At 38.7% G+C, this 24,156-nt stretch overlaps 1 protein-coding gene across 4 annotated transcripts in view; it reads right to left on the bottom strand.

Moving 5' to 3' along the window:
- abl1 (c-abl oncogene 1, non-receptor tyrosine kinase) overlaps positions 1-24,156 on the bottom strand; it is a 121,232-nt gene that overhangs the window by 19,722 nt on the left and 77,354 nt on the right. For 2 of the 4 annotated variants that reach the window (XM_030149119.1, XM_030149120.1), the window contains exons 3-4: positions 5,788-5,952; positions 3,347-3,642 (exon numbers count right to left, since the gene is read on the bottom strand). In XM_030149119.1, coding sequence (XP_030004979.1) covers positions 3,347-3,642; positions 5,788-5,952 — 461 coding nt within the window. Of the gene's footprint in view, positions 1-3,346; positions 3,643-5,787; positions 5,953-12,344; positions 13,123-24,156 lie in introns of those variants that run through there. The other 2 variants (XM_030149121.1, XM_030149122.1) reach the window with 2 other exon arrangements.

The following is a 24,156-nucleotide window of genomic DNA, read 5'->3' as shown; positions in this document are numbered from 1 at the left end:
TTCCTAGGATTGCGCTCTTTTGGACAGAGATCTCTGATGTTGTTCCTGGTATCTGCTGGAGCCATCCTCTCAGCTTGGGGGTCACTGCCCCTAGTGCCCCAATCACTACTGGCACCACTGTTGCCTTCACACCCCACATTTTCTCTGTCTCCTCTTTCAGCCCTTGGTATTTCTCAATCTTCTCGTGCTCTTTCTTTCTGATGTTGCTATCACTTGGGATTGCTACATCTATCACTACTGCTGTCTTTCAATGTTTATCCACCACCACTATGTCAGGCTGATTGGCCATCACCATCTTGTCAGTCTGGATCTGGAAGTCCCACAGGATCTTGGCTTGTTTGTTCTCTGTCATCTTCGGGGGTGTCTCCCATCCGGATCCTGGGACCTCCAGTCCATACTCGGTACAGATATTCCTGTGCACTATGCCCGCTACCTGGTTATGCCAGGTATGCCTTGCCTGCCAACATCTTACACCCTGATGTGATGTGCTGGACTGTGCTGGACTTCTCTACACAGCCTACACCCAGGGTCTTGTCTGGTATGGTAGACCCCGGCCTCTATTGCTCTGGTGTTCAGGGCCTGTTCTTGTGCAGCCATGAGTAATGCCTCTGTGCTGTTTTTCAGTCCAGCTTTTTCCAGCCACTGGTATGTTTTCTCGATATCAGCCACTTCCTCAATTTGTCGGTTGTACGTGCCATGCAAGGGCTTGTCCTTCCATGATAGCCCCTTGGACTCCTCGTTTCTGTTTCTCTCTCTATCTGTATGTATGTATGTACGTACAGACACACACACACACACACACACACACACACACACACACACACATATATATATATGCTCATAACGGTATGGTACCAAAGTGTGTTCCAACACTACTTTTATGCAGACAGAAGGGGTTGTAAGTAATTAAGAAACGTTGGGACACCTGTAGGAATTGGTAGCACCAACTTTCAAGGCTTGATCAACCTCCATTGCTGCAGAACTGCTTTAAGTTGTTAACCCCTTTCTTGTTCGCTGAAAAAGGCCTTTTTGTATAATTCTGAAATGTACATTATTTTTCAGTTTACCTTTTTTTTTTTTTACCTCTGGCAGTTCACCGCTTACCTTTGTACCATTTCAAGCTGTTAATTGGACTTTAACTGCTTGAATTTCAATACCAAACTGGAAAAACTGGGGTGTTCTAAAACTTTTGATCGGTAGTGTGTGTGTGTGTGTGTGTGTATGTATATATATATATATATATATATATATATATATATATATATATATATATATATATATATGTATAATTTAGCAGCTGGCTAGATAGCTATTTTATCCATCAAGTTATCTGTTATCTCTCTGACTATGCCTGTTTGTGTCTAAGTAATTTATTTATTTTCTGACTAACTTACTACTTACCAATATCAGTCTTGTACAGCCAGGGCGAGTATTTCACTTGTCAGCCAAGCTGGATCAAAACCGGTCATCCAGTGGTGACTTGACTGAGGCTACGTTTAGACAGTAATGATCTGAACCGAAAACGCAAAAGTGGCGTTGCATTCTCACTTTTAATGTCGTGTTTAGATGTGTGTTTTGGGGGAAAAATCTGCATGCAGACTGACACACAAAAGTGTGTGAAATTTCCTATTTATCAATGTAGTATGCACGCCAGGTCAGTGGCGCCTACAGCTCGCTGAGTTCACAAGACCGTACTCTGCGTTCTTGATATTGAGAAATTCATGTACATAAATATCACATGACAACAAGTCCCTTATCCCCATCCCCACTTCCCCCCACCTGTAGGGGAAAAACTGTATACTAAAGTTGTAATTGGAAACTTACCTGTTTGTTTTCTTCAAACAAAATAGTCTGTGCTTTTGATACTATAGTCTGTTTTCATCCATTACTCAGTGGGCAATTCGATGCATTACTTTTTTTGCCCCTAATGAAATTCTAATTATGACACATTTTTGCTACAACACGAACTGGTGTTATAGAAACACATATTACTTAACATATTTAATTGTATTTTATGTGAAGTTTTGTCAGGAAGAGGGTATTTTAGCCATTTGCGTAAGGAAAAAAAACTGATGTTCTTTTTTTTTTTTTTTTTGAACCGTTACCAGGCTTATTTTGCCATTTTTTACCACATTTATATCATTTAATTAAATCATTCTTGCCATATAAAAGTACTTATAAGTACCTACCAAAATATGTTATTTAAGTTACTTTAGGTTATTTAGTTGGAACAGTATACCCATTTGAACAGCAAATTTTAAGTGAGTAAAGGGGATAAATGAAGCTATTGAGCTATAAAGAATTTATACCCACAGACACCTGTCTTTTATGATGTTAGATGGATTTCAGTCATCCTGATGTTGTAAAATACAGTGTATATTTCAAACCTTTCGTCTTGTTACATCTTTTACTTAGGCCTAGTTTAAAACTACAAGTAACTGCCTGGTTTCTTCAACTGTTCACCCTAGACCACTGTTGTCAAACATGTGGCCTGGGGGCCAAATCTGGCCCGCCAAAGGGTCCAATCTGGCCCGCGGGATGAATTTGTGAAATGCAAAAATTACACTGAAGATATTAACAATCAGTGGTGTCAAAATCATTTTAATTCAGGTTCCACATACAGTCCAGTTAGATTTCAAGTGGGTCAGACCTTTGAAATATTATCATAATAACCTATAAATACTGACAACCCCAAATTCTGTCTTTGTTTTTTTGCTGTAGAAAAGTAAAATTACATGAAAATGTTTACATTACCAAACTATAAAATTGCACTTGTTTCTCTTAAGACAATTCAAGTTGTTCATGTTATTCAGATTTTTAAGGAAACGTTGTAGATGTAAACCTGATCAATATATAATTCTACTTTTTCCACTGTTATTATTTTACTGGCCCGGCCCACTTGAGATCAAATTGGGCTGAATGTGGCCCCTGAACTAAAATGAGTTAACACCCCTGCCCTAGACCAAAACTCAGACTTTACACCAGAAAGAATGAATGGTTTGACATTTAGTCTGCTCATTTTTTAACATTTTTAACATAGGGTTTTTGGTTATATTGGCCACCTCTAACTGAAGAGGATGAAATTTAAAGGGTACAGCTGATTTACCTACATTTTTTCTTACTGTCAACCAATCACACATTAAGAACAAAACCACCACTGGATTAGCGCTATACTATGCCTCGCCGACTTCCCTTGACTGTGATGCTCAGCCTACGAGTCCCTGATCAAGACCTTTGAAAACAGGTTACAGTTAATTTTCGTTTATTTAAAGGCTGCAGCAATAAAATGTCTACTGATATTCACAGTGTGCATATATATTATTCACAGATATTCACAACTACCTACCTTGCCGTCAGACGCAGTGTTAATCCTGTAATGGTAGACTCTCCCCTCGTATCGCAGGGAAATGGACCTCTGCCCGGGGCTGCTCTCACTCTCCCGGACCAGGAAGCTTCCGTTTATGCCTGAGCTGAGCAGGTACTCTGCAGCGTTGCGTGAGACTGGCCCGTGGTACCAGCTGTGCTTCTCCAGGCTGTTGACAGGGGTGATGTAGTTGGATGGCACCCAACCCTGGCCATTCTTGGTCTGTGCCTCACACCACTCGCCATTGTGGTTGTAGCCCAGCACACGCAGCTTCTCTCCTGGTCATCAAAGAAAACAGAAATACAGAGCTGGAGAGATCTCATCAATTTAGCTGCTGGACAACATCCTGAATCAGGGAGGGAGTGACTGATAAGAGTCGTTCAGGCAGGGGGTATATATATGCATCACAGTTTCAGAAAGTCACACTTCTGTCTGTCTGACAACACACCTCCAGAGCTTGCGAACACAAGTAGACAGGTAGGAGTTTCACGAGTCTTGATTTTCAGGAGGTTAAAATGATGGAGTACTGTGAAAGCTATGTGTAAATGCAGAAAAACTTTAAACAAGCATATTAGTGCGGATGTAGCCACACAGCAGAATGGGGTGCAATAAGATAATGTGTCAGTGAGATAGCGGAAAAACTTTGGAAACTGTGATAATATTAGTTTCTGCTAGGGATGCACCAATTCCGATACCAGTATTGGGCATCGGCTCCGATACTCAGTACTGTACTTGTACTCGTAAAAGTAATCCAATACCACTGATACCACTTGAGGCAGTGTGACATTCGCAGTTAAGTGCAGCAGGTGGAGTAATGTGTGGGAAGTGTGAAGAGTGTGGAGATTTTTCAAAATAAATCACGGTGATAAAAGTAACGCTGACTGCAAGTAATGTTAAAGACACAGATGGATACAGATGGAGCGTTCTGTCTGTCCTCTGCGTACATTCCGTCTGTTTTCCAGGTGCTGGCGGATGCATACCCAAACGGAGAATACCACCGGGAACTGTGGAGGTAGCAGATCTTTTCAAAGAGCGACTGTGTGAGTTAGTGAAAAACTACTGACATATTTATGACAACTACCCAGGGCTTGGCCAGTTTCCGTCCTACTTATAATACTATGGGGGTACGGAGCAGTGCCGCCAGTGGAAGTGGAAATGAAACTTATCGCTCATTTACCCTACCTCCTGAAGCTTCGCTTTTAAACCTTACCAGTGAAAATGCTGCAACATTAGTATCCACATTAGTGTTACCTCTGTCGTCTCCATGTTTATTATTACATCATTATCATTTTTCATAAAACTTTACTCTTCTTCGTGGTATTTGTCCAGTATGGTTTATTTAAGAGCAGTGCCCCCTCATGGATTGACTGAGAAACGCTCATGCCAACACATTAAATGTCAGTAGCAGCACTTTGTTCCAGTCAGACTAGTGACAACAATAAAGCACATTTACAAAAGGAACTAAGAACTGTAATGGTATTATTAAGTACTCGTGTCAATACTCGGTATCGGCAAGTACTCAAACTTAAGAATTTGTACTTGTACTTGGTCTGGAAAAAAAGTGGTATCGGTACTTCCCTAGTTTCTGCTGACTGTTTTTATAGAATGGAGATAAGTATTGCAATTATGCAAAAATAATCACAGTTAGTTCAAATAATAATGAGATGATTATATAATGATAACTGTGGTCTGTTTGGGGCTGGTGTCAATCTACATTAAGAACATACTGAAAACAGCCGAACCTGTGCTTCAACTGAACTCTGCATATTTTGACTCAGACGTACACGCATCTAAAACTCAGAAAAGTTGGCTGGTGTTTTTCGTTCCACTGGTCATCTGCTGACCATAACTTGGGCAAATTGACTGTTACAATTTTGCAACGCAATTAAAATATAAAATCACACTTTCTCAAATAAAACCTATGTAATCAACAAAATTCTACAAGACAAAGCCAATTTGTTGTGGAGTTGTCCAATTTAATATTAGCCTCTAAAGAAGCCTGTACAGAGCTTTTCTTGTTAGTTTATTTGTTCTGTGCTTCCTTCCTGCATCTGTGGGATTTCTCTTCAGTATTGTTTTGCAGTTGGTTCAGTGGAAAAACCTCACATGTGACCCTATCGTCAGGAAGCCAGAGTCAGAAAGGGATAAAATCAGAAAGGAAGGATATCAGACAAGGAAGCAAACATGCTGATACTGAACATTTCCAGTGCAGATGCATGACATTATGAAGACTGTAAGTGTCTCTCAACCTGCATGTCACAGAAGTTGCTGTTGAACAAGCTTAAAGTGGAAGTACTGGCTTTGGGTACTATGGTTGAACTTTTAGAGTGGTGGCCATTGGGAGAACTTTCCCAGTTAAATTTAATGGATTTTGAATTAGAGGTGATCTGTGAAATTTCTAGCAGGAGAAAAATGCTACTTACCTTTAGTAATGCTAAGTGTGTTATCACCACTGGCCACGAAATCATACAGTGCGACAAACAGGTTGGGGTCATTCTCACTGGGTCTGGCCAACAGATTCTCTTTGGAATTCCAGCGGGCTGCTTCTGTCAGACCCTGGCCCTCAAAGTCTGGTTTCTGGAGGGCTTCTGCAAAGAAAAAAGATGACATTACTGAAAAGTGAGAAGAAAAAAAAAAAAGTGTTTGGTATGCCGTGCCCTTTTGTGGTGGTTTTCCTATTCAGCCAGACCCATGTACAACATTCAGCAACATTATCAACTGTGGCCTCTCTCCCTGTATCATTTACATTCTTTCACTTCCCCTTCAATGCTAAAGCTTTGTCCCAACCAGCAGGTAATCAGTGGTAATCTAACTGTGGGATTAAAAAGAAAAAAGAAAAAAACTGACCATGTGACCTGCAGTCTTCCTGGTCTCTCTACCATTTCATTTCCTTGATTATTCCTGCTTAGTTTTCATTTTCATGGATGTCTTGACAACTGCCACAAATTAGAGTGTGAGAACCTGCCTCAGCAAGAGACTTCTTTCAGTAACTGGCCAGCAGTCACATGTTAGGAGTGCAAGTTCAAAGTGCTTCAACCTTAAGTTATGTTAATTATAGACCCCACTGAAATTATAGCACTTTCAGAGTTGTAAAATTTTAAAACTAGGAAAATTTAATGTTTTAGACAAAGAGAAGCCTTTTTATTTCAGTTTGGTTTAAACATGAGCTGCACTGTGGGACTTACTGAAGATGTTGTCACACATTTCAACTCCTACAAACAAACTGTCTAGCACAGATAAAATAGATACAGGGAAAATAAAAGTATCTATGAGTTTAATGTTATGTTTTCTGATTCTGGTCATTCCATGCAAACTTCAATATTTTCATGAGAAAGTGTTATTACTTATTGCTGACACATGAAAAAGTACAAATATTAGGGCTGCAGCTATCGAATATTTTAGTATTCCAGTATTCCACTGAAAATTCCTTTGATTGATCGAGTAATCGGATAAAACTTATTTTTGCTAGGTTAAAGAGCAATTATAAATACGCAAGAGGAAATAAGGTATTTAACTCAATAATGAAGGACCAATTGGTTTCTTTTTTTTTTTTTGATAATTAACAGTTTTATTTTTTACATTCATATTGTGCATATGCAACAAAATGTATTTTCTCAACTAGGAACATTTCCAGAGAGGCCATTGGAAACACAAATAAAAATAAATAAAACTTAATTACTTTCAACTTAGCATTTCTTGTAAGTATCAAAAATATAAGGCATTAATAAATTAAAAAAAAAAGGTATAAACATTGCCTTTTTGATGTGCAACTTAACTTTGGCAGCTGTAAGTTTCAGAATTTACAATTTAGACATAACAGGAATGCGTTGTGGCATATAAGAGGCAAGAACATCTGAACGGGAACTTGAAACGAGTCCATGCATGTACAGTTTTACACATTTCTGCTATATTCAGTAGAATCAAGGCAATGGCCACCCCACCTTATCTGTCTGTCTCATAACCTATAATCCCCCCCCACACACACACACCCCCCACACACGTCCAGTTAATTGATGATTCCCTTCATTTTGCAAAAAGTAGTTGGATTTTGCCAAAATTAGGCCGTGACAAGGTAAGAGAAAACTTTCAGCAAGCCGTGCACCATTTCAGCTGTGCTTTTGGAAAATTATCTGTGCAAATCACGAGTGCACGGCTCACTGCCTAAATCTATACTTGTCACAATCGTAATAAACTAGCCACACATTCGACAGTAGCCATAATTAACAGAAACCTAGCCCTCCACAGGGCTAACGTTATGTTAGTAAGGTACATTAATGTCTTTTATATATATCTTTTTGTCTTGTTGCATCTTTAAAAAATTGAGGTCAATATTTATAAGCTCTTATTTTGTTTTAAGATAAGTTGTCTTATTTTGTATTAATTGGACAAATGTATTTTTTTGAGTCTCGAACTTAAAGGATTTGGATTCACTCCTCTATACAATATAAAAAAATGGTCAAAAAGTGTTTCCCATGCCTACGACCACGTCCTACAATGTCATATTTGGTCACAATCCAAAAACATTCAGTTTATTGTAACAAAGAAATAAAACTTGAAATGTTTTCCTGAAAAATTACTCAAACCAATAAACAAAATACATGTTCATTTACTGATTAATCAACAGCTAAAACTGATAAAATTATATGTACACTTAAGTCAGAAACACTGAATATCTGTAAATTGTACGGGGGGGGGGGGGGGGGGGGGGGGGCAGACATAGAAAATGGACTCTTATCAGCCTGATTCAAACTGTTACAGCTATTCAAATACTCACAAAATCCCAGGCTTTAACAATGTTTTTGTGGTTGTTTTACACCCAGATCAAACAGCGCTGGAATTCCATGAAAATTAGATACCCACCATAACAAAAAGGTAAACATAGCACAGTACCAAAACTAGCGTGACCCAAACAAAGAAAAATATGTGGCCCACAGCCAGTCAGATGACATCATTGTCAAGGTTCAGACATCAGAGCATCAGGGACTGGAGGAAATCCTGCAAAGAATTTCCTGCAAGGTTTTGTTCACCAGCCTTCGCACACAGAAAATCGAAGCCAAATGAATTTCTCTTTTTAGGTCCCAAACCTGAGATTGTTTGAGTGAGAACATGCCACATTTGCTTTTTGTCTGAGTGCGCTGTAGGCTTAACTGCCTGGCCCTGCTTCTCACATTAAGGGAAAGAGAGAAGACCTCCTGTCTTACGAAAGCAACAGTAACAGTGTTTCACATCCCAAAGATACCCAGAAATGAAGCTATCTGAAAGGCAAAGAGACTTAACACAAATGATGCATATTTATGAATAATGGCTACTTTCATTTAGTGTTTAAAGAGTGATACAAGAACAATAGTTATTTTTCAGCAAATTCAGCACTGCACCCATTTTTGGGTTTATTAGGAATCCAATAACTGTTGGACTGAAAATGGAGCACTGAGTAATTCATCAATACATCTAAAACTGATCAATCTAAGAAATAGATCTTTGCAGGTTCTGATTTTTAATTTTTGGCAATTATTTTCCTGCATAGTTAGCATATCTGGTAGAGAACATTGGCCAATAATGAAGTCAAGTTCAAGCTGACACAAATGTTTTCAAAAAAACACACTGACTGGCAGCAGAGCAGAACCCAAAATAATAACCCAAATCAAAATGTGATATATAAAAACAGATAAGACCTGTCACTAGGAATGCTAGGAATGCCTTGATTACAAAATTCTGGGCTATTGATTTGGCTGAAAACTGACAAATACTGATACTTTGCTGCTCATTACATATGTAAAAATAAATCAACTTCACTGTTCTAAAGTCCTTAAGCTCTTCATTAGATTGCCTCTGAATGGACACAAACTAACTAAAATTTCCACTGCAATTAGTTAAATGACAGTAAATATTGACCACTACTCAGGTTCATGCGATATATTGGTGCTTCCCTATCTCACATAGTTTTACACCATGAAGGAAAAGTGAAGCCACTTTTCCAAGTATCTGTTGTGAGCCACAGAATAGACAGTAGAGTCATGTCTGACTGAATCTTAGTGCTTGGTAATTATAGCTGTCTGTCACATATTTAACACCATATCTGTCCAAAAACACCCATTATTAGTCAAAATCTGTGTCTCAGGGTAGATTTCGACAGTCCAAGGTGTCCACAGTAGTGGGTAGATTTGTTGTTTCATGTCAAGCCACCTGAAATATTCCAGGCTGAAATATAATTACTTTTACACAATGATGCTAAACAACTATCAGATTTTAACTGGTCTATCACTAAGCTGAAGTGCTGTGTTATCTATGCTTACTACAGCCAACATCATAACTCACACTTCAAAGAAGCACCTTCAACAAGATGCCAAACTGAATAGAAACAACACTGAGCTTGGCCTAGCAGTGAAGTATGCAGGCTGCATATTCAACCAGGCTTTGCTAGACATGTTCACTTTACAGACCTGAAATACCACAGCTCTTTGTGAAGAGGGTGACAGCATACTGACACATAAGCAGACACAACACACACTTGAAGGAAAAAGAAAATTTGAGTCACATGGAAAAGGCAAAAAAAGAATAAAAACCCTTTGGAAGTGAGAGAGAGAGAGAGAGAGAGAGAGAGAGAGAGAGAGAGAGAGAGAGAGAGAGAGAAAGAGAAAGAGAGAAAGACACAGAGCTACGCAGCTGGAGACACCATCATGTCCTGGCTCCAACAGTACTCAAAGTGATTTAATGTGTGTGGAACTTGTAAAGAATTCACTACTATGACAACATTGCTATGAGTGAATTTACAAAATCATGCAAGTCAGAAACCTCCTTAAAAATATCTGCTTCAAGTGGTTCCACTGAACTGGACAGAATACATAAGCTAAAGGACTGATAAATAAAATATGAAGTATGTGGAAACGCCTCATAAAAGCCTTATTCTATATCAAGTAAATGCACAAAGATCCTGTTAAGCAGATGCAATGGGCGCAAATTAACTAAGCTGCTGACATTCGCTGATACCAAACTTCCTTCTTTTCTTATTAAATACTTGTAACTTCACTTATCAACTTCATCCTCTTCCTCTATACCACCCTGGTCCTTCGGATCTACGATCCTTCATGTTTTAGATGTTACCCTCTTCCAGCGCACCTGATGGTCATTATCAGGCTTCTGCAAAGGTTGATGATAGGCTTATCATTTGAATCATGTGTGTTGAAAGAGGGATACATCTAAAACATGCAGGATAGTAGATCTTGAGGACCTGGGTTGGTGGCCCCTGCTCTATACTGTATCATCACACATGATGCGGTAGAACATTTCCTTCGAAAATTGTGATGTCCGTCCGAGATCTCCACTTCCCTCTGTTTACACATATACGTGAAAACTGCAATTAGCCAAAATCTCCACTTTGGTCAGAGTTTTTAGAAACATTTATTTTCGGTGTGCACATCCATTATTGTTGTGTAAATGATAGGCACAAATGCAGAGAAAAATTGCAGTTTTGCCAGATACCCGGTTACATGTAAAACCAGCCACAGTCTAATATGATGGTGGTGTTTTTTTTTTTTTGTTTGTTTTTATCTCCACAGTGGTAGAGGCCTATCAGGAGAGTTTTTTAGTTTCTTCAGCTTCGATGCTACTCAATCTCTTGAACAGTTAAAGTCTTGCAAATAAAATCATAACACTTTTGCAATGTAGGCCCAATAATATCATTTTTCATCACTATTCACATTCATGAAGTACCCTAACTCTGAAAATGAGATTTGGTTCTCAAATGACCTACGTCATAAAAGGTTAAATAAATAAATCCACAAGTACCTTAGTAAATTAAACTACAACAACATCTATTCCTTTCATATTAACTTCAGAAACTAAAAACTGTTACACCAAAAAGCAATTTTCTTAGAATTGTAATAATACAAATTCAAAATTATGTAAAAATGGATTCTTTTTAGTCAAATACCAATTTCCAGTGACCTATTTTGATCTAAAACTTGTGGATTTTGCTAAAAGGTGAGGAGTTTGCATGCCTGAAATTTAAATTCCACTACTTTTCCCAAAACTTTTAATGATTTTACTTAATTCATGAGCATAGGAAGCCTGTTTATAATGGTAGCGTAAACCCAGACTATCATTTACAATAATCATAAAATGACAACAGATTATTATTATTATTTTTTTTAATCTTATCTTAAGAATGCTTACTAGCTTACTACTGGGGAGATATGAGGCCCTCCGCTCTAATAAATAAGTTTGGTTGGGAAGGTTTAATTAGAGGTGGAACATTTCAGCATGAGATCTGCTCTGCCGTGTAACATGTTCTGAAAATTAGAGGCTCTAGATTAATGTCATTACTTCAGTGGGGAGCACACCAGGACTATTAGCTCTATTAAATCATTTGGTTGTGCAAGCACCGACACAGATAAGATTTTAGTCTTAGCTACGACAGCAGATTGATTGGCATGTTGATTATGTACAGACCCGATGTGTTCTGGATTTCTTGTGTTTTATATATCATGGGGAAATCAATTTCACACTTCAACTATGAATGAAGCAGTCAAACTAGAAGTCATGGAAAATAATATGCTTAAATCTCCATTATGTTTTAACTTTTTACAATAAAAAAAGATCCAAATGGTGGGACGTAAGTTAGTGCTAAAAAGGTGAGCACAGGTTAAGATTATATCCCCTCTCCCTATAAACAAGAGGTAAGTACGAAATGGCCAGGAAGCATATTTCCTTGTATTCTCTCTTCTGTCTCTTTTTCCACCTCTTTCCTCTGCTGCTAGCCAGTGTGTCTGGCCTATCTTTCCCTCCCCTGTATGCACATTCTCGGCTACTTTCCCATCCCCATTCTTCACTTCCCATAGAGCACACAAGTCATTGTTTAGACTACATAAAGTGAAAGACGATTTTTTTTCTTCACATGCCTGCTCATTTTAGGTTTCCTCCTCTAAACAATCTCAGAGGTAAACTTCAAGAACTGAGACACAAAAGAATGATGCGATCTTACCTTCCAAGTAACAGCTGGAGGAGGATGAGAGGCCTTTCTTAGATTTACACCCCACCAATTTTAGACATATCTCCAACATTTTCATTTGCTTTCCTGCCCTTCCTGCTTAAAAACTTCGTTGTAGTTTCAAATCAAATACCCCTCGAACAGTTCCTCTCTACATGTGTCCGACTGGAAAAAATTAAAACTTGCCAAAAAAAAACTTGAGCCTAAACAAATTAACACTGAAATTTCTTTTTCCGTGTCCATCCAGCCACTGTAAATCCTGTTTTTCTCCCTGGTCCTTTCCTGAAACAGAATCGGAGTGTGCTGCTGTCTGGTAAAATCTACCAACTTTTTCTTCTGAGCGTCTCCATGTTTTCCCTGCTCTTTTGTTTTTGGGAAGCTCCACTGTTTGCAAAATGATGGTCCAAAAAGTGCCTGTTTGGTCCCAAACTGCTTGTAGAATGGTGGATGTGTCAGTTGAGTGGGCAGCAAGGTAGTCTGAACAGTGCCATTCCTCTCTCCTGTCCCCTGTGTGAGTATATATCTGAGGCACTAGGACTACTCGTGCTGCCAACAAAGGGCCCCTTTCAGGCTCTGTTTGCTGTACTCTGTGACATCAGCTGAGCCCTCCCACCTCCAGCAGCAAACACACAATGAGACCAAGAGACCACTGCAATACATACAAGAGCTCAAAAAGAATACAAACAAAAAAACTATACTAGCATCTGGGATTCATTCCAACACAAAAAGTTCCAGCAGCCCCATTAAAAACAATTAATAATGCTTCAACTTCAGAGCTAAAATATTTCTCCTTCCTTTCTGCTGAAGTCATAGGATGATTACAAGAGCTCCACCTCCAAATTTTTATGCTCCCACCCACCTTCCCTGTTCCAGTGCCCTTCTTTCCCTCCTCACTCCCGGCCATGCTTCCCTCCTGCTCTTCAGTCAGAAATGTTTACAGGTTAAACAATCAGTCCTGGAAACAGAAGTGGGATTTCCAATTCTGCTCAACCAAGGCTCATTTCTTTATGGCAACTTGTATATATAAATCTATCAGACATTGATCTTTTGATTAGAGAAATGTGTCTGACCATGTGTATGGAGAGCAGCTGTGAGAACAGGGAACAAACTATTCTTTGTCAGAAGCCAAAAACCCTTGCAACATGTCTTCTTATCTCTGTTTTCCATTTTTTCATATCCTCAGATAATATATCATTGGCAGTAAGTCTACTGAAAGTTCTAAATTTTTAACACTAATCAATACAGATATGTCACTGTACAGTGGTGGTATACAGTTTCTCAAGAAACAAAAAATAAATACATGCATCTGAGAGGAATTCAACTCCTGTGTCAAACAAGACCCATCCCTTACAAAGAAAGAAAAACCTGTTTGAACACACCATTTAGTTAGACGCAACAAAACAATCACCTCCATATATTTGCTCAGTAAATTTATCAAGTTTAAAGAATTATCAGTAGAGTCGTTCATGACTTCTGCCGATTGCTTACATTCCTCGAAGAACAACTTGTAATAATAAATTTGTACCTAAATGCCTCATACAAGTAATTAGGAGAACTTGCCACATGCACCTTTTAAATTTGTAGTTTGATATCTTTTTTCCCAACATCGCTTATGAGTATTCCTCACATGCTCTTTTTGTGTTCACTTAGTGTGCTGTAGCCTATATATCATTATTATTTTGAGTCTGAAAAGCCTGTGCACTTCTTAATTCTTTCTGACAGCTGGTGGCACATGTGACACTCATTACATTTACATGGTCATTTACATAATTTTTCAGTTTTTTCCTGATTTATTGTCATCTGAATAACCTCAGTACAGTGAAAACCATGAATGAATTCCGAGTTGCTGTATGACTGCATTACTTTTTTTTTTTTTTTTTTCTAGCAAAATGACCACATTGTGGACATATGAATTTGACTCCAGAGATAAGAGGCCCGGTCATGTGCATGGCTACACACTAGTGGGAAATTGGCTTGAAGGCACCATATCAAAGGGCATGAGGAGCTATCTTGTTTACTTGCTGACTATTACTGGTATTTCAAGTCATGTTATCATGGCATGGCTACAAATGTGATAGTCTGGCTTGCTGGAAGTACTGGTTATACTGTCTTCCTTCCTCTCCCTATTTGACTTATCTCTTTGAAAATCCCCTTGCAACATGAAAGAACAACAACCTCTGTGCTGCAACTGCACACTGAAAATGACAACTTTTGACATACATGCCTTTTTACATGGCATTTTTTAATGGAAAAGAACTTAGTTATTTAATACCACAATATACCTCATCACGGGCATGTGCCACCAAAACATCTTCTCTCCCGACACTATTTTGTAAATGCACATAGCATCCTATGCTCACAAACCCAAACGACTTTTACTCCTATGCAAAAATGCCTCATGCACAATATACATACTACGGGCATTAGAGACTCCAGATTTTTTTGGATCGACTTATTTGTCAATAAAGTCGAGTCGACTTGTCGTATGATGATGTCATCACGTTGACAGTGGAGGAACAACACAGACACACAGCTGTTCAACAATGAGCAACTTGTACTAATGTACACTGGAACATTAACAATGTAAAGAGCAGAATAAAATACTGGAAAGACACAAGCATCAACAATCCTTCTCAGAAGTTTAACCAAAACAAAACAGAGGCAAACACCTTGCCTTGCAGGCAAGACACACAGCATGTTAGAAAAAAGAGCACATTGTCTTCATGAAATAAATGAACAGAATAATCCAAACACACTGGTGGTCCAAATTATTATTCAATAATGGTGGTGCTTGTGTGGTTCACAGAACATTACTTAGACCATAGTTTTTCTAGATCACAGTCAGTCGAGTAATCCTACTGTGAATAGTCTTCTTCCTTCAGTCTTGGCCTTGTGCTAGTGATACGTGGGCGTTTTTTTTTTTGTTTAGTTTTTTTTTTTTTTTTAAACACGCTGTGTGGAATTTTTTGACCCATCCCACAAATAAAGTGACATTTTTTGGACCCACACCGACCCAGGTCCACTGACCCGCTAATGACTACCACTCACTGCATTCCATGTTTTCATGTAGAAACATGAGAGTATCGACATGCGCTGAATGATGGCTCGCGCGCTGTCAGGGGATGGAAGGGAGGGAGAGAATAACACACGACTAGTCGACTCCTCCAAAGTAACGTCGACTTGTGCCACAGACATCAACAAACTGACTTGTCAGTTAATACCCTAATACATAATCTTGAAGATAAATGTGTGAAACGGTGAGCATGACCATGGTTAATAACTGAAAGTTCTTCAACCTATTTTTCTGCAAGCTAATTAACTCCTTATCGCATAAGTATGGTAAATTTTCCATTTGAGCAGAAAGAAATCTTAAGAAGTTAAACCACAGGTGACTTTAGGGGTCATCTAGTGCAGGTCTAGTCAAGTTCTGCCCTATACTTGATATGTAGGCTAATTTCATGTTCAGAGTTGGTCTATTCATCTTTTCTCATCTATGAAAAGCTTTCATTGTCACTCAGTCTGTGTCTTTTTAGTTAATGACCTCAGCAACTCGAATGCCCAGTCCCATAGCACCAGGTCCTGCACCATCGCCACAGTGCTGGTATAGCAAATATTTGTGCTTCTCTTCTTGCACTACTCCAAATGCCAGTTACAAAGAAATGCACTCTTCCTCAAATGCTGTGAAAGACCCATTAACTTACTGCAGTCACAAAGTGTTGGGGAGATGAGAGGATGAAGGGAAGAGGCGAAGGGCTATAAAAATTAAGGAGGAAAAAGGGAAAAAAGGTTGCAGATGGAGAAACATGAAGCACATTGTTTGGAAGTGAGCTCATAGGAGAATCACTCATTCTCGTTTTATAATCCAGTCTAGTATGTTAACAGTTAGCTGACGTACATCCACCCACAAGATGGGTTTGGGCCATTTTCCTCTCACGTATCCTCCCCCGTTGCTTTCCCAATTCCATTTTCTAAACTTCAAAGAGACAACAGGTTGTATTATCAAGATCTCCACTGAGGAAAGAGTGTGGTCCACTGCTGCTATACGCTTAAAGCTGAGTATGACTTTAATCACAAATTTTTCTTCAAATTTGTAAAACCCAAGTGATTGCCTAATTATCACTTATCTGATCCTAAATCACTTCCCTCATGGTTAACACCTTCGAAGATGACTCAAACACAAGCAGTCTGTTTGTTTACATACCACGCAGATACGTCACTTGGGCCTTTTTGGAAATTTTGTTCACAAAGTGCATTGTGGCAAATGGAATTCCACACAGCCGCAATAGCAACAAACACGGAGACAACAAGCAATGAAAATGTGTCTGCTCCCTTGTCAGAAGAAATGGAAGGAATCACTGTAAGTCAATAGTAAATTGTCATCTTATAATACGGGGTGTGTGATCGTCAAAAACAATACTTAGACATCAGTTTCATGGCATTTTCAGAATATATCATTGGGTATGCTTATCATACACATACTGTAAGGAGTGAGTGAGCCCACAGTTTGGTCCGTATCTTGGTTCTTGGGCCACAGTTTCAGTACGTGTTTTGTGCGTAAAGAGAACAGTTTTTTTTTTTTTCCCAAAATTATATTTTTATTTTGCTTGTCAACAAAAACTGAATTTCACAGTAGGAACAAATTATGTCACTGTACTAAATAAAATACAGCAGTATAAAAACACCACTGTTATCTACCGTATGAATTTCCTTGTAATAGCGAGTCACAGTATTGTATGTGTCAATAGTCCTGCACCGGGGCGAGTACCCACAGATACTTAAAAGTGAGTTACTGTGTAGACAATGTGTTTAATCATGGGTCGGGTTGCGGGTGTAATGTAGAGAGAGTGTAATGTAGAGGTAGACGTAGAGAGAGAGAGAGAGAGAGAGAGAGAGAGAGAGAGAGAGAGAGAGAGAGAGAGAGAGAGAGAGAGAGAGAGAGACAGAGAGAGAGAGAGAGACAGAGAGAGAGAGAGAGAGAGAGACAGAGAGAGAGAGAGAGACTTGCAGGGGCTAGCTTTCACCTGGCAGCCACACAGACTCTGTGACCTGTAAAGCATTGGCAACACAAAATCACTTGCAAAACCAAACCAAAAACCCCCCTGGTCCATAAGGGTGGATTGTCCCGTGCAGGGTGGACCAAACAGTACATGGTATTCCCGAGTATCGTTGCATCCCTAATAATTATTATTTAATTTATAATCATCACTTAATTTTGTACCACTCTGAACTTAGCAAGAGTGCAATTTAATCATTGGTCTGCAGGGTTATCCTTTGGACACGTTTTTAGGAATATACTGAAGCACAGACTTAAACACTTCACAGAAGACACTCAAGCAGTTTCTTGTGTACATCAGTAGGTATAACAATACTGTCTAACAATGTTAAAAATGTAAATGAGCCAACGATTGGCCTAAATCCGACCCATCTATATCATTACACATTTTTGTGCTCCCCCATAAACAATCCATTTATTTACAAAGAGAGCCGGTACGTCATTCGGTCATTTTCGGAAATTTGTCACGATGTGCATTACAGGAAGCAGAGCTCCATGCAGCCGTAGTAGTACCGATGTCTGAAATTGTAAATGAATTTGCAAACTTTGAAGGACATAATAATCATTAAAATTAACTTTTATCGTCTCCACAGAGAAATTCATTCTCTACATTTAACTAGTCCAAATAAATTAGGAATAGTGGCCTACTATTGTGGGGTATCTAGGAACCAGCTACAGATCTACATGCTTCCTTAGCCCCTTTGGAGTCTTATATGTTTACGATCAGCCATATGCCAATAATCTTGAGTATGACAGGTATGCAGACTATCATGACAATACCAACTGAATTTCAGGCTACAACACAACTGACAAGAAAGCACAAGAAAAAAAAACATCAGTGTATGTGCTGCAGTGCTGCTATAATTGTACTATAATGATGCCAACCATTACAAAATGGTACATATGTTTATGGAATAAATATACATGCTGGATTTAGAACAATTAGAATTTTTACCCTCAGCCACACTGGCCGCAGGGTATTGTCATCAGTTGGTCGTCCGTCTGCCTGTCCAAAAACTTTAGCATGCAGTGATAAGTCAGGCCAATAGGGCACCCCCCCCCCCGAAGTCGGCCGAATACACACCGCCGATATCTGCGCGTGGTCACTTACTCAGACCACACTCAATGCGGACCCAAATCGGACATGACAGTGCATAGCATAGTTAAGGAAAAAAGAGGGATGGATGAAAATGTCTCTGTAAACCATCATTTGGAAAAGTGAACACTGGAGTCTCAATTTCCTGTCCAGCTTCACTGTGGATTGACAGTGGAGATGCAATAGAGCAGAGGAATGGGTGAGAAAAATGGAACAGAACAACAATAACTTTTACCAATATTTTGCTCAAGCCTGTGAAAATGACCCTAATGTTAACACAAATGTTAATAATGCAATGTTAGATGTCCGGCCCGACTCTGGATGTAGGTGACACAGGCAGCTGCCTAGGGCGCTATCTTCTGGAGGGGGCCCCAAATTACAGACAAAAAATACAATAAAATAAATTAAATAAATACATGAAATGGAATATCTGTATAATAAACTTGAAATGCACCCTTTACACTTCCTTCACGTTTTCTCTTAAATAAATCATAATCAAGCCTCAATATGACGAATTATTCTTACACTTATCCCACTTTGTGGAGTCTGTCATTCACATTTATTTATTATTCACTATTTAAAGGCATGACACCAACTCGCATGATCTCTTAAACATGCTAAGTATCTTAACAGTTTAAGTTATTTCTCATTGTATGTTTATTTCTCTTAGACTTATTTCTCTTTTACTTATGGTTCATTTACATTAATTCTTTACCACTGTATGTACTGTTTTAGATAAATCTTTGATTCCTTTATGCATCTATTGCATAAACCAATTCCAGAATTAATTCACAGTCTCAAACATTTTACATATTGCAAATGAACGTATCAGTGACAGTAGGGCTGTGCAATTAATCGAAATTCAATTACAATTTCGATTGTTACACTCAACGATTACAAAAATTATGTAATCGAGAAAAAAAATGATTATTAATTGTGAGTTGTTTTAATTCACGCACATGCAAGCTCCCATGAGCTGCTCCACCCCGCCCCCCTCCCCTCTAAGCTACAGCTGCCAGCTAGCCGGCAGGTCCACCCCACGAAGAAAGTTGTACCTAGCGGTCTTGAAAAATGGCAGGAGAATCACAGCAGAAGCACTTGGTAAACAAAAAAGGCAAGACAAATTCAACTGTATGGCATCACATTGGGTTTGATGAAGAAGACGAAGAGCAAAACCATATCACGTGCAAAAAGTTTTTCGTAGTCATGTCCACACCGACCAGTAACACAACAAAACTTTTTAACCATCTAAAGTTTAACCACCGCAACCTTTATGATAGTCTTATGAAAAACCAAAACACAAAAAACAACTCAGTCTACAACTTCATCCGCAATGTTGCAATCTCCGAATGTCTTTACGCTGCAACTCCCTACTCATCAACATCGGAGAGACACCAAAAGATAACAGAATCCATTGCCCATTACCTGGCCAAAGGTATGTGCTCCATTAACACCATTGACAACTGGGGCTTCAGACAAATGGTGAATACACTGGACAAACGCTGTTTTGCCTTCAAGACATCATTTTACACGAGCTGCTACTACACTGAACATACTTGAATTTATAATTTGCACTTTACGTAAGGTTTTTTTTATTGCTACAGTTCTATGGCAAGTCTATAGCAGTTTAATTACAGTGCACTATTTGTTTACAAAAGGAAACATACTTTACATAATTTACAGTATACTTATTTGCATTCAAAGATTTTTTTTGTTTCATATAAAAGTGAACATACTTTGTTTTAGTGTTTAAAAGCTTTATTTATGTTTAAAGAGTATATTTTACTTTGTTTTGCAAGGAAAAAAAATAAACAACTTTAAGGTTAACAAATAATCATTTTTAATAATCAGGATTTCAATTATTGCTAAAATAATCGTGATTATTGTTTTTTCTCTAATCGAGCAGCCCTAAGTGACAGTCAATATTTTGAAGATTTTCAGAAGTCAGACCGAGGATTTTCAAGTGTGAGCACGTTATGTTTGTAAGCATACCTATCATGTTGATCAATGCATCACTTCATGCCAATTCCTATTGGTTGTTAAGTATATGTTTGCTTGTGTTCTGACCACACAAGGAACATGCAAACTCCACACAGAAAGGAGCTGCTCCAACCAGGAACGCAACCTGGAAATTGTTAGCTGTCAGGTAAGCAACCGTGCTAGTTTGCCAAAACATGTCTAAATGTGAATAGTTAGCAATACACAAACTACTTTAATTGTCTCTAGATACCTTTAGAAGCCTTTTTTTTTTTTAACTAATTATACCATAGTGGGTCGAGCTAACAGAGGGGTCATTGAACAAGTTTTGGGGAAAAAAAATTGTAATTCCATGACTCTTTAACAGTTGTCTCAGCTCAGCTTCACAGCAGCTCCATTGCAGACAGGCCAGGCAGATCTGCTAGGACACAGAGCTGAGAGAGAGGGAGGCGAACCTGGTCCACCTACTGGAATAGGACTGGAGGAACCATTTTATCATGATAACAGACACAAGTTACGGCAACACAAACTAGGTGACTAAGCAGAACCTTGTCATTCTGTCGTTTCTCCACAACAGACTGCTGTAGACCAAGACAAAACTATGTAGCTCCTGAAATATACCAACCTGTAAAGAGTGGAAATGTATGGATGGCAGCCCAGAGTTAAAAAAAAAAAAAGAGAAAAAACGAGAAAAAATTAAAGCTGTAAGCAGCATTGGGCGGGACCTTGCACCACATGTTCCACCTCCCACACGTTCCACCCCCTACACGTTCCACCCCCTGTGACCGTCAACACCTCAGCTCCACTCACACCTCTCTGTCCTAACACCAGCCCCCACCCTTTCATGTCCATTCTCCTTTCATCCCACACCAGTGCCCCTCTGCTGAAACCACCATCACCTTTCAATGAGGCTTTTATTTTGAAAAACATCTTATTGTGTGTGCATGTGTGTGTGTGTGAGAAAGAATCATTTTTAATTAAGCAAAATCGTACAAACAGTCAAGCATGTGGTCATAAAAATGAAAATAAGTTATTTAATACTCATTATTTATTGTTTTTGATAAGTCTTTTATTTTGAAAAACTGCACAGTGTGTACTCTTTCCTGTGTGCAAATTGTCACATACCCACAATGCAATGCAGCAAACCTCTGTTTAAAACTGTCAAGGAAAAAAAGTCAACCCCACTTGGAACTTGATCCCTAGTTCTCTGCATGATAGTCATATTCACTAAACACTATACTATTTACAAAGACAATGAGACTCGGGCCAGTAAGACTTACATCAGATTTTTTTAAAAAAAATCAAATTGAAAGTAAAAGTACTCTTCAAACAAACTGTGATCATTCCATAACCGTAGGTCCTATCTCAAAAATTCTTTTGCATGTGGCTTCTGCAGACTCTTGTGAATGTGCTGATCTATAATATGTGTGAAAAAAATCTGCAATTAATAAGCAGTAATCATGGGAACTTGGAGTCACATTGAAAGGCAAATTGCCAACTTCCTGTTGGAGTTAGCTCATGGATGTCAGTGTATAATTTGTCAGGCTCAATGAGACCAACTTTTTGGCATTTGTCTCATGTCCCTACGACATTCCTACTGGCCACTAGGGGTGTTTTGTGTACATAGGTGGCGCTATAGAGTCCATTTAGGCATCTAAGGGGTTAATTCTGATATTGTATCAAACTGTTTGCCAGCCATGACATGCTCGCCAAATTTGGTGAGTTTTTGAGCATGATGAGGGGGTGAAATGGCAGTTTAAAAGTGTAAAAATATAAAAAAAAAACCAACCAAATTTCAATAAATCCACAACCATACATCCCATCTCAAAAATTTTTGCACGTAAGAGTTGTGAAGAGTCTTGTGAACGCATAGATATGTAACATGTGGGGAAAAAGTCTGAAGTGAATATCAGTTCCAGACTTTGCTACTTTCCGGGCTTATAAAAAACAACAACAACATAAGATAGTTATGACAAAGTTGTATTCAACTTTTTTTGTCAAGGGTTTACTCTATCTTTTGGTGCTATTTAGAAGCCAATACGACAAATGGTTTTAGAGGAGATGTTTCTAGAAATTTTATTTTGAAAGGCAAATTGCAAACTTCCTTTTGGAGTTAGGTCATGAGTGTGAGTGTATTTGTAGTGCATTATGAAATAAAAATTTTGACATTATTTCCATGTCTGTATGACATTCCTACTGGCTGCTATGGCTGTTTCCATTTTTGTAACATAGGTGGCACTAGAGAGCACATTTTGGTGCCTATGGTGTTAATTTTTAGATTTTATAAAATTTTTCACCAGACCTGACGTGTGCAAAATTTGGTGAAACCAACTTCCTATTGGATTAAGCTCATTGTTGTCAGTGTATGATTTGTCTGGGTTGATGAGACTGACATTTTGGTGTTGGTTTCATGTCTCTGTGACATTCCTACTGACCACTAGGGCAATTTTTGTGTGTTTTTGGGGGGTTAATTTTGATATTGTGTCAAACAGTTTGCCAGCCATGACATGTATGCCAAATTTGGTAAGTTTTAAGCACGATGTGGGGTGGGGGTGGTGAAATGGCAGTTTAAAGTGTAAAAAGTATATAAAATAAACTAATTACGATTAATCCATAACTGTACATCCTAGGCTTACGCTGTCCTATCGCCACATTGCCATTGGCAATGCATTTTCCTGGTTGGCAAAGTTGTTTTCAACCCATGTAGCCACAGTGGCGAAGGTATTTTTTAGTAAAATCAACCAACTTACATTTCTGATCGAAAATGTCCGAGCAATAACCAAGGAAAATAACAAATGCGGTCTCCACTACTGAAGAGCACTGTTGAGAGTGATTGAACTCACCCAAACGCTTCTGATTTTTTATGTATTCACACTGCACACATGACTTGTGGGAAGTTACCGCTCGTTCATTTCATCATGTACAACCTCTATTGAAAGCAAAGGACCCAGACAGAGAGGGTTATGGAGCGGTGCAGACCACCACCAGCGGAAGTGAAAATGAAACTTATGGCTCATTTACCTTTTCTCTACCTGCTAAAGCTTCGCTTTTAAACCTTACTAGTGAAAATGCTGCAATATTAGTATCACATTAGTGTGCCTCTGTCGTCTCCATGTTTGTTATTACTGACTTTCTTCTTCTTCTTCTCAAAAAACTTTACTATTCTTCGTGGTATTTGTCCAGTATGGTTAATGTGTGGCGCCCCCTGGTGAATTAATTGAGAAACGCTCATTCTAACACATTAAATGTCAGTAGCAATGTCAGATCTGCTGAGATCCTTGGCAAGGAGGACGAGAACAATAATCTTGCTGTTCTAGACCAAGCCATGGAAGGTCTATTTGCAAAGGGCCAAGCCCTTGTAGAAAAACTATCAGAAGCCACAGCTGCAGCAACCAGGGATGTAGTGCCAAAGGATCGGGGTTAGGAGGCCGAAAACACCTGTGATGATCTACCTATGGATCTGTCCATTGTCAAACAGTTGAAAAGAAGTCAATTATCTGAGATATCCAAGTTTAAATTAGTAATCAGTCCATGTACATTCTAGTCTGGGCAGGAGTACTTTCTAGTCTAAATAAAATAATTTCAAGAGTCCATATTTAATTACCAAATGACTTTATGATAAATCATGTCTCACTGGTAAATTTATTTTATATTGAATCTCATACTGAATCTCATGAACA

The sequence above is a fragment of the Sphaeramia orbicularis genome, chromosome 12, assembly GCF_902148855.1.
Source record: "Sphaeramia orbicularis chromosome 12, fSphaOr1.1, whole genome shotgun sequence".
Lineage (NCBI taxonomy): Eukaryota > Metazoa > Chordata > Actinopteri > Kurtiformes > Apogonidae > Sphaeramia > Sphaeramia orbicularis.
This window is presented reverse-complemented; position numbering and strand designations above follow the sequence as displayed.